This window comes from Onychostoma macrolepis, chromosome 11 (genome assembly GCF_012432095.1).
Source record: "Onychostoma macrolepis isolate SWU-2019 chromosome 11, ASM1243209v1, whole genome shotgun sequence".
NCBI classification, from domain to species: domain Eukaryota; kingdom Metazoa; phylum Chordata; class Actinopteri; order Cypriniformes; family Cyprinidae; genus Onychostoma; species Onychostoma macrolepis.
The window spans coordinates 28509117-28521610 of NC_081165.1; the positions used below are offsets into that span (position 1 = coordinate 28509117).

The following is a 12494-nucleotide window of genomic DNA, read 5'->3' on the forward strand; positions in this document are numbered from 1 at the left end:
CCAGAAGCATCTTAACTGGGCTGTGGAGAAAAGAACTGGACTGTTGCTCAGTGGTCCAAAGTCCTCTTTTCAGATGAAAGTAAATTTTACATTTCATTTGGAAATCAAGGTCCCAGAGTCTGAAGGAAGAGTGGAGAGGCACAGAATCCATGTTGCTTGAAGTCCAGTGTGAAGTTTCCACAGTCAGTGATGATTTGGGCTGCCATGTCATCTGCTGGTGTTGGTCCATTGTGTTTTCTGATGTCCACAGTCAACGCAGCCATCTACCAGGAAATTTTAGAGCACTTCATGCTTACTTCTGTTGACAAGCTTTATGGAGATGCTGATTTCATTTTCCAGCAGGACTTGGCACCTGCCCACACTGCCAAAGGTACCAAAAGCTGGTTCAATGACCATAGTGTTACTGTGCTTGATTGGCCAGCAAACTCGCTGACCTGAACCCCAGAGAGAATCTCAAGAGGAAGATGAGAGACACCAGACCCAACAATGCAGATGAGCTGAAGGCCACTATCAGAGCAACCTGGGCTCTCATAACACCTGAGCAGTGCCACAGACTGATCGACTCCATGCCACGCCGCATTGCTGCAGTAATTCAGGCAAAGGAGCCCCAACTAAGTATTGAGTGCTGTACATGCTCATACTTTTCATTTTCATACTTTTCAGTTGGCCAAGATTTCTAAAAATCCTTTCTTTGTATTGGTCTTAAGTAATATTCTAATATTTTGAGATACTGATTTTTGACTTTCATGAGCTGTAAGCTCTAATCATCAAAATTAAAAGAAATAAACATTTTAAATATATCAGTCTGTGTGTAATGAATGAATATAATATACAAGTTTCACTTTTTGAATGGAATTAGTGAAATAAATCAACTTTTTGATGATATTCTAATGATATGACCAGCACCTGTAGAGTTCAGACTGTAATTCAGATGAATTTGATCTTCTCGGTGTGTTTTAGGAAGGCGCTGGAGGAAGCTCCTCTCACGACTAAATCTCTGCGAGAGTCTCAGATGAAGGAGAAGTTGGACAGGTATCCGAAGGTGAGTCTGTTGCTCGTGTCTGATCATGTTACGGTCACGTGACTGGATTCACGCGGTTGATTGGTCGCTGTGTTTATCAGGTGGCGCTGAGGGTCCAGTTTCCCGACCGCCACGTTCTTCAGGGCTTCTTCAGACCTCTAGAAACAGGTAATATAAAATATTTTATTAAATGTCTAAATATATTAAATATTGTTTTTATTTAATTGTTTTTATCTTTCCTTATTTTGTGGTGTGTGTGTGTATGTATATGAATGTATGTATATGTATGTATGTGTGTGTGTGTATATATATATACACTAGTATTTTATTTCACTATTTTATTGTTCTTTTCTTTGTTACGTTCTTGTATTAAATCTTTTAATAAAATGTTTAAATTGTGTTTTTATAATTGTTTTATTTTTTTTTATATTTCTTGTTCTTGTCTTTGTTCTGATGTGTTGGGTATAGTAGTATAAACTATTTTATTTTTATTTTTTATTTTCTTTGTACTGCTGTATGTTTAGATATATTTAATTAAATTCAATTAAAATTTTTTTTTTTTTTGATTAGTTTTTTATGTTATGTTTAGTGTCTTAACATGAGACTACAGATGTTAGCGTGATGTTTCTCTGTTTTTCAGTCGCTGCTCTGAGGTGTTTCGTCAAATCTCACCTGCAGGACCCACAAATGCAGTTTTACCTGTGTGAGTTTCACACACACACACACACACACACACACACACACACACACTATAATACACTCTCTCACACACTCATAAACACACACACACACACACTGATGTTGTCCTACATGATGTGTGTTTTATTAGTGTTTTTTGTTTTCTAGTTGTTGCGCCTCCCAAAACCATCCTAGACGAGCCGAATGTCACTCTATTCCAGGTCAGACTGACTGTGTGTGTGTGTGTGTGTGTGTGTGAGAGAGTGTTTTTAGTGTGTGTGTGTGAGAGAGTGTTTAGTGTGTGTGTGTGTGTGTTTGACATCTTCCACATTCTGAAAAGTAAATGCATGTGAAGTTGTTGCTACTATACGAGGCTGATGTTGGGGTAGCTCCCTCTAGAGGTCAGGTCAGGGGTCAAGGACAGGCTTATTATAAACTGATGCGTTTAGTTTAAACCTGAAAGCGAGATGAGACACATTTGAGTCTCAGTCTCCAGCTGGAAACTGCCACCATTTTTGTCTTGATGTTTGTTGTGAGATTCACCCATAAACACACAGAGAGAGACAAATCTGTGTGTGTGTGTGTGTGTGTGTGTGTGTGTGTGTGTGTCTTTCAGGACGGGCACAAACAGGATGTGTTACTCGCTCACTTTCCGTCATGTAATGGAAGGAATGTTTTACACACACTCACTCACACACACACACACACACACACACACACAAGTGTCTCTGAGGACAGACGCCCCTCGGCCCTTTCAAACATATTGTTTTCTGTTCAAAGAGCTCTAAGAATAGAAATCGGCACAGAGACGCCCATTATAGAGACGGAAACAACTGGCCACTGCCTGTGTGTGTGTGTGTGAGAGTGTGTGTGAGAGTGAGCGTGTGGTTTGTCTCTCATGTGCTGTTGTGTGCTTGTGAATGGAAAATTAATTTTCCTGACACTTTGAGCACATTGTATTTTAGATATATTTTATTTGCAAATATCATGAATTGTCATATAATCTCACAGACCTTAAAGCTGCAGTCCGTAACTTTTTTTGGTTAAGAAATATCCAAAATCAATATTTGAGTAAGTACATAACCAGCCAGTGTTTAAAACTATCTACTTACTTTAGCCTGTTTCACAACGGTTAGCTTATAATAATGTTTTCTAATTTAAGTGGTTACGGGTAGGTTTCGGCGGGAAATTCAAGCATGGCACTGCGTCATTACGTCACGTCTGTAAACATAAAGAAGTTGTCCCGGCTAGTATGCCGTCTCATGTGAGGATCCTGCAGGCGATGGATCGTTTAGCCTTTACTCACAGCAGCTGGAATTATTAAATGTATCATTTTGATGGCGGATTGTGATCCAGAAAGGATTGTGTGTTTATGAAACACGTGTGAATGAAATTAAATTATTCCAGTTTTAAATGTGCTTCTTTTACACAAGATTTGTATTTTAAAGAAAACCAGTTTGAAGGGAGCATAGTTTGCTTTTCGGGTTAAAAGAATTTCTTAATATGAAATTCGAATGGTATGACAATTAGAGATTAGACTGTACAGAAATTGAAATCTACACGCTAATACACACTATACTCATAGTCACGCAATGCTGATGTTGTTAACATTAATAATTTGAGAATAAAGTAACAATAATAATAATTTGCACAGTTAGATGTGATATGAGCTAACCGATCGTTAGATTTAATCACCATTGGTAGCGTGATTTATGGTAATGCTTTTTTCCTCAGTTGGTCAGAACAAACACGGCAGACTTGTTACTCGCTTGTTCAGATGGCAATATACGGTGAAAATTCTTATTTGGGTCATATATTCCAAGACGTAGACTAATCTGAGATTGTGAAGTACAGTAAATATCCACACCGGTGCGGTGACTGACGGCTACACATTCACCTCAAAACATTAGATTCATCCGCACCGGAGCACAACCCACGCAATAAAAATAATTCCGCAAGGAACTGCAATTCCAGGTTTTCAGACAGAGATAGCGACAAAGAGGCAAAACTAACGGACTGCAGCTTTAAGTGACCTTGTCAAAGCTGGATTCTTCTAATATTTTTTGGAGTTTTATAATAATAATAATAATAATAATTGTTGTTGTTGTTATAAATTATTTATAGAGAATTATTTCTAATAAAATTTAAATATAAGTAATATTTATTTGTAAATATTATTATTATTATTATAAATATTTTATTTGTTTTACATGACATTTTTAAAATTATAAATATTATTATTGTAAACAATTTATGATTTTATTTACATTTTTTAATTATAAATAATTTTATTATTTGTGTCGCTGTTATGTTATAATGTAAATTTCACACACACACACACACACACACACACACACACACATATATATATATATATATATATATATATATTAGTCTAATTTGACATGACATTTATTATATTGTAAATTCTGTAATATAAATATTTTTATTAGTATTTTGTCATTATTATAATAAATGGAAATAATGAAACTAATAATAAATATTTGTTTTAAATATTATTGTTAGAAATTAGTTATTCTATTATAAAATATATTATAAATATGTATTATCTACACTGACATGACATTTATTATATTTTAAATTGTTATAAATTTTAGTAAATTATTTTTTTTATAATAATTTTTTATAAAAGTTTTTATAAATTTCCAGTCATTAACATCTCTCTCTCTCTCTCTCTCTCTTTCTCTTTCTCTGTGTGTGTGTGTTTTCATCGTTCTGTCTCTCTCTCTGCGTGTGTGTGTGTGTTCATCGTTCTGTCTCTCTCTCTCTCTGTGTGTGTGTGTGTGTGTGTGTGTGTGTTCATCGTTCTGTCTCTCCCACTCAGGCGAGTCTCTTCCCTGCTGCCCTCGTGTACTTTGGCTCAGACGTGAGGACAGGTTTGTTAACATCTCTTTCATCTGCTGTCCAAACCAATGACATCAATTTAATCTGCTTTACTGGAAGCACACAGTGCATTCTGGGTAATGGGAGCGTCGAGCCCTGCTGGTCATCTGATCGCTCTGTTCCACTCACACACTTACTGAGACTATTCTGGTGAAGTTTGTTTCTGTATGAAGGACGGTCATTCCTCTGATGCTCCTCACATTCATTCACTGGAATCTAGAGGACAGGAAGTGAGCTGTAATCATATCCTGTGTGTGTGTGTGATTCCACAGATGGTTATTTGCGCTCTGATCTTCTGGACATCAATGTCTCCTCCCTACAGGCTGATGAACTCATAGCAGGGTGAATATTTCACTGGATTTCTCTTTTTCCTTTTATTGAACTGTCAAATATCAATAATAGAAGGGTAAAAAAAAACTGAATATATATTATAAGAATATATGCCAGAAGGTAGCATAAAATGGGCAAAAAAGGATATATTAAAGTCATATTTGTCAAGTACTGTTTTTTCACTTTTTGTTCATCCTCACACACACACTAGTACACACACTCACACTAATTCACACACACTCACACTAATACACACTCTCACACGCACACACTCACATGCTCAAAAAACACTCACACTCACTCACACACTCGTACACACACTCACACTAATACACACACACACACGCTCACACTAATACACACACTCTCACACGCACACTCACATGCTCAAAAAACACTCACACACTCGTACACGTACTTACACTAATACACACACTCACACGCTCACGCTCACACACACTCAAACTAATACACACACTCTCACACGCACACTCACACTCACTCACACACTCGTACACACTCACACTAATACACACTCACACGCACACACTCACATGCTCAAAAACACTCACACTCAGTCACACACTCGTGTACACACTCACACTAATACACACGCTCACACGCACACACACACACTCACACGCACACTCACATGCTCAAAAAACACTCACACTCACTCACACACTCGTACACACACTCACACACACACACACGCTCACACTAATACACACACTCACACGCACACACTCACATGCACAAAAACACTCACACTCACTCACACACTCGTGTACACACTCACACACTCGTACACAAACTCACACTAATACACACGCTCACACTCACACACACACTCACACTATTACACACTCACACGCACACACTCACATGCTCAAAAACACTCACACTCAGTCACACACTCGTGTACACACTCACACTAATACACACGCTCACACGCACACACACACACACACACGCTGCACACACTCACATGCTCAAAAAACACTCTCACACTCACTCACACACTCGTACACACACTCACACTAATACACACGCTCACACTCACTCACACACACACACTCACACTAATACACACTCTCACACGCACACACTCACATGCACAAAAAACACTCACACTCACTCACACACTCGTACACAAACTCACACTAATACACACGCTCACACTCACACACACTCACACTATTACACACTCACACGCACACACTCACATGCTCAAAAAACACTCACACACTCGTACACACACTCACACTAATACACACACTCACACGCTCACACTAATACACACACTCACACGCACACACTCACATGCTCAAAAAACACTCACACACTCGTACACACACTCACACTAATACACACACTCACACGCACACTCACATGCTCAAAAAACACTCACACTCACTCACACACTCGTGTACACACTCACACTAATACACACACTCACGCTCACACTCACACACGCTCACACTAATACACACTCTCACACGCTCACATGCTCAAAAAACACTCTCAAACTTACTCACACACTCGTACACACACTCACACTAATACACACGCTCACACTCACTCAAACACACACTCATACACACTCACACGCACACACTCACATGCTCAAAAAACACTCTCTCACACACTCACACACACACTCGCACTAATACACACGCACACACTCACATGCTCAAAAACACTCTCACACTCACACACACACTCGTGTACACACTCACACTAATACACACACTCACACGCTCACACTCACACACACACTCGCACTAATACACACTCTCACACACTCACAAACTGTATTTTTTTCGCACTAATACACACTCACACGCACACACTCACATGCACAAAAACACACACTCACACACTCGTACACAAACTCACACTAATACACTCACTCACACACACACTCACACTAATACACATTCTCACACGCACACACTCACATGCTCAAAAAACACTCTCACACTCACACACTCGTACACGCTCACACTCACACACACTCGCACTAATACACACTCTCACGCACACACTCACATGCTCACGCACATGCTCACACACACTCACTCACACACTCACGCTCACACTCACACACACACACACACACTAATACACGCTCACACTCACACACTCACACTAATACACACACTCACACGCTCACACTCACTCACACACACACACACTCACACTAATACACACTCACACGCACACACTCACATGCTCAAAAAACACTCACTCACACACTCGTACACACTCACTAATACACACACTCACACGCACACACTCGCACTAATACACATGCTCACACACACTCTAACACTCACTCACACACTCACACTAATACACACGCTCACACTCACACACACTAATACACACACACACACACACACACACACACTAATATGCACACTCACTCACACACTCGTACACACACACACACACACACACACACACACTAATACACACACACTCGCACTCACATGCTCTCACACTCACTCACACACTCGTACACACACACACTAATACACACGCTCACACACACGCTCACACACATGCTCACACACACACACACACGTTTGTTTTTGTGAATTGTGGGGACTCTCCATAGGCATAATGGTTTTTATACTGTACAAACTGTATTTTCTATCACCCTACACCAACCCTAAACCTACCCCTCACAGGAAACTTTCTGCATTCATACTTTCTCAAAAAAACTCATTCTATGTGATTTATAAGCGTTTTAAAAATGGGGACATGGGGCAATGTCCTCATAAATCACCTTCTCCCTGTAATACCTGTCTTCCCCATGACATTATACAAATTTGTCACAAAAACACACACACACACACACACACTCGTGCACAAATACTCACGCACATAAGTTTGCACTCGCTTACATGTTTACACTCACACACATACACACTCAGTGCGCACACTCTCACACACACATTTTCATGCACACACTAATGCTTACACACACACACACACACACGCATTCACACACATTCACATACACGCACACTCTTAAACATGCGCACACTGACATTCGCATACACACACACACGCACTCACTGTTTTCCTGGGAGGAGTGTTTCTCTCCTGCTGGAATTCCTTTGAGGTTCCGTCCGATGTGAGATTCCAGCGGCTGTTTCCTCTCACATCCGCTCTAAAGATAGTGGTAGCTTTCCTAGAAACCCCTCCAGCACACGCACACACACACACACACACACACACCTGTCTCCTGCTCTCCTTCATCACACACACACACACATCAAAGAAGATGCTTTCCTGCTGGGATCGGCACGGCAGCTCACGGTGATGTCTTCATATGAGTCACACACACACACTACACGAAACACACTGTACTGAAGAGGTGTAGAGTTTATCATCGTATAGGTCTCAGTTCTCTTGCGTAAGTTTAACCCAGAGTTTCCACCCAAACACAGTTACTGCAGCGGTTTCAGTTGTTCAGTGATTCTACCATCATGAACATTTCTCACTTTCAAGTCTCATTCATTTTACTGAAAAGAATTATTACAAACTTCTGACGGGTAGTATATATGTAGACAGAGAGGAGAGTGTATGTAGAGCATTTACAGTAGTTCACAACGAAATACTTTATTGAACTTTACTGGGTTTTTTGCTTTTTTATTTGGATTTAAATGAGTTTTTCTAGTCTTATTAGTCATTTATTGTTATGCTGTCACACCCAGTGTTATTTTATTAATATAGAATTTATATAATATAGAATTTTATTAATAATTTAATTCATATTTTGGTTTAGCTTTATTTTTTTATTTTCAGTTTTCATTTGATTTCAATTTAAGCTTTTCTTTCGATTAAATTTTATTTTAAATTGTAGTAATTTTAGTTCTTCAACTTAAACTTATTTCACATAGTTGCCAAGATTTAAAAAAAAATAATAATAATTTAAAAGCTTTTTATGGCAATTGTATTGCTATAGCACAGCTTATGTTTAAGTTTTACAGTCTAATGTTATGTTTTATTTTATTTCAGCTTTTATAAATGTATTTTATTTTTATATTATAAATGCTTTTTAGTTTGTTTTACACAGGTTACACTGATTGAGATTCTTTTGATTAATACTGCTCTAATAATGTAAATAAATTATAGAAATATATAAAATACAAAAATGTAATACATTCTCCATTTTCATTTCAGTTTTATTTAAAGTTTTAATAATTTTTTAAAAAATGTTATCGTGTGTGTTTTTTTAATTTTTTTTTTTTTTTTTTTATGCTTTTTCATTTCAGTTTTAGTTGTATTTAACTATAACATGAGTTAAACTGCTTTAAATGGTTTCTTGTAGGTTAATGAGCTCCAGTTTTAGCATCTGTTTAATACTGTTACAAAACAGAGAATCTTGCAGAATCCTCCTTTACTTTTCTGTACTGTCTCATACTAACCACAGTTTTGTAGTTTATATAGTTTGTGTATTAATAAGAATAAAGTTATTCATATAGCACCTGTCATGCAGTCAAACCAAAATTTATTCAGACACCTTCAACATTTCTCACATCATCACAGTTTATTCGCTGTAGTTTAGAAAATGTTAATAAAATATGAGAAGAACTCGGAGTTAAACTGCGTCAGAACACATTAATCTTGATGATGTCAGATAGCTTTGATTGAAAGGTATGTAATGAATTTGCCTGAATAGCTGTCAGCTGTTAAATTTAAGAACACAATTAGATAAAACCAATTTAGCTCAACTAATTACCAAGAAATGCTTCATTTTGTTCAGTCTGTGAGTAAAAAGATCACATTAGCAATTAAAGAAAAACACTTCAGCAAAACATGATCAGCTCAAAGTGCTCCCAGATTTTACTGCTAGTCCACTGTATGAAGAATTTGTGGGTATAATATGTCACAGTTTACTTTATTTTGCTCTCCTCACTAGTAAAAAAATGGGGTCAGAGAGACACGCGGATCTTCACTAAACACTTGTGTAAGCTGTCTTCCTGTTCCTGTTTCCAGCTGTATGCCGTGCTCTCCTCCTCCCGTTGCTAAAGACGACCCACCGCCCGCTCCCCAGTCATGTGACTCCTCCGGTCAGCAGGGGGCGACAGAGGACGGCAGTGATGCTCAGACGGCGGCGGTCCGACCGGTGAAGACCGACCCCGGGAAAGTGCCCAAATGGCTCAAACTGCCAGGTATGTTCAAGAGTTTATTGCAGATTTCATATTTCATATGTTTGATTTCAGACTAACTCTACTAGAGAGCGCACTGACACTAGTGTTCAAACGTCTGGAGTCGTGAGATATTTGCATGGTGTTATCGGAATTGGCTGATAATGGCTTAAAATGTCAATATCGGCATCGCGCCGATATGAAAAATTATGTCTTCATTATTGTTTATTTAATTCTAACAAATACGTTTTTGTTAAAAACTAACCAAAATTACAAATAATTTGTTTATAATTTCTGTACAGGAGAGACTTTGTGTTGTTTCCAAACATAATATATCGGTAGTATCGGCAATTGGCCAAAATGAGTTCGAAAAATATCGGCATATTGGTAAAAATCCAATACCGTGCATCCCTAATTCTAATGTTTTTGCTCAACAATTCTGCATTTATTTGATTAAAAAACAGTAATATTGTGAATTAATTCTTTTAATACAATTTAAAAGAATTAATTTATTCATATTTTTATCGCAATTGACTTAATATTCTGAGATTCTGACTTTAGATCTTGCAATTCTGAATTTTATTTTATTCAAAAGTTTAGAATTTATAATTCACAATTCTGAATTCATTTTTCGAAATGCTGACTTTATATTTAGAAATTCTGCCTTTTATATTTTGGTAACACTTTACAATAAGGTTCATTAGTTAACTACATTAGTTAACATGAAATAATAATAATCTGCACTTATACAGTGTTTATTAATCTTTGTTAATGTTAATTTCAACATTTAATAATACATTATTAAAATCTTGTTAACATTAGTTAATGCACTGTGAACTAACAATGAACATCTGTATTTTTATTAACTAACGTTAACGAAGATTAGTAAATACAGTAACAAATGTATTGCTCATGGTTAGTTCATGTTAGTTAATACATTAACTAATGTTAACAAATGACACCTTATTGTAAAGTGTTACCTATATTTCTAAATTATGACTTGATATCTCAGTTTATTTCTCAATTGTGACATTATTTAGAAATTTTGACTTTCTCACAATTCTGACTTTTTATTGAAATTCTGATTTTATATCCAAATTCTGCTTTTATATTTTCCAGGTTTTACTTTATATTATGCAATTCAGACTTTATATTGAAATATAATCCTTGTGAAAAGTTTTTAATTTTTCTATCCTGTAGTGTAAACAGGCTATCGCAGTTTAATATAGGAAATATATATTGAAAGAAATATTCGATTTTCCTCTTTTTGACTCCTGTTGTTGTTGTTTCAGGTAAGAAGTGAGGTTTGATCGGCGCTGGAGTACGAGAGCGTTCGGGTTCTCCATCAGTAGATCAGTAGTTTGACAGTATTTCATGCAAACCTGCATCAATTAAACACTAGATGATAATTGCCAATTGAGTTCTTTTCTTTATTTCTGACATCAAGTATTCCTGTTTAAATTCTGAAATAAAAAACAATAATAAAAATTGGGGAAAGATGCATAACAAAATTACTAAAACTAAAATAAAAAGGAAAACATAAAAATGAATGGAGTTTTTTTCTGACGTCACCTGACCCTGAGGTCACGTTTAGTTTGGGTGTTTTTCTGGAAGCGATGCTTTGAAGTGATGCTCCGGGCGGCTGAAGGAACTTCAAAGTGTCCGGAGCTTGGTCTCTGTTAACTAGCTGCTGACCGGGTTCATGACGTCCAGCTGCGCTCGTGTTTAACCTACAAAACACCTCATCCTCATCCTCATCCTCATCCTCACAGGTGACACTCATCTGCTCTCAAAATACACTTCAGCTTTATTACTGTGAACTCAAACTATTAATCACCATTTTCATTCAGTCAAATAAAATACTAATAATAGATTAAAATGAGAAATGTTGGCATGGCAGCTGACTGAAATCAAATGAGATAAAAATGGTTGTAATTCCTAAGCATTTTATGTTGTATTTTTATTCAACCCTTGAATTAAAGCTTAAAGTCTGCACTTCAAATTCATCTGCATTGTTTCATTTTAATTCTATTCTGGTGGCAAACAGAGCCGAAATTATGAAAATTGTGTCTGTGTCCAAATATATATATGGACCAATCTCTCTCTCTCTCTCTCTCTCTCTCTCTCTCTCTCTCTCTCTCTCTCTCTCTCTCTCTCTCTCTCTCTCTCTCTCTCTCTCTCTCTATATATATATATATATATATATATATATATATATATATATATATATATATATATATATATATATATATATATATATATATATATATATATATATATATATATATATATATATATATACTGAAGTTATTCAAGTCAAAATGATAGACTCTGATTGCTTTAATGTTTCTTATGAATAATTCATTAGTGCAACATACAACAGTTATTATTGTAAA

The 12494-nt window shown here is 36.8% G+C and overlaps 1 protein-coding gene across 2 annotated transcripts in view; it reads left to right on the forward strand.

Moving 5' to 3' along the window:
* Positions 1–11514, forward strand: part of aspscr1 (ASPSCR1 tether for SLC2A4, UBX domain containing) — a 36153-nt gene extending 24639 nt beyond the window's left edge. For both annotated transcript variants that reach the window (XM_058791653.1, XM_058791654.1), the window contains exons 10-17: positions 961–1042; positions 1123–1189; positions 1662–1724; positions 1868–1920; positions 4545–4596; positions 4876–4945; positions 9947–10122; positions 11391–11514. In XM_058791653.1, the coding sequence (XP_058647636.1) occupies positions 961–1042; positions 1123–1189; positions 1662–1724; positions 1868–1920; positions 4545–4596; positions 4876–4945; positions 9947–10122; positions 11391–11401 (574 nt within the window). In that variant the 3' untranslated portion in view covers positions 11402–11514. The remainder of the gene's footprint in view (positions 1–960; positions 1043–1122; positions 1190–1661; positions 1725–1867; positions 1921–4544; positions 4597–4875; positions 4946–9946; positions 10123–11390) is intronic.
* Positions 11515–12494: the final 980 nt, after the last annotated feature.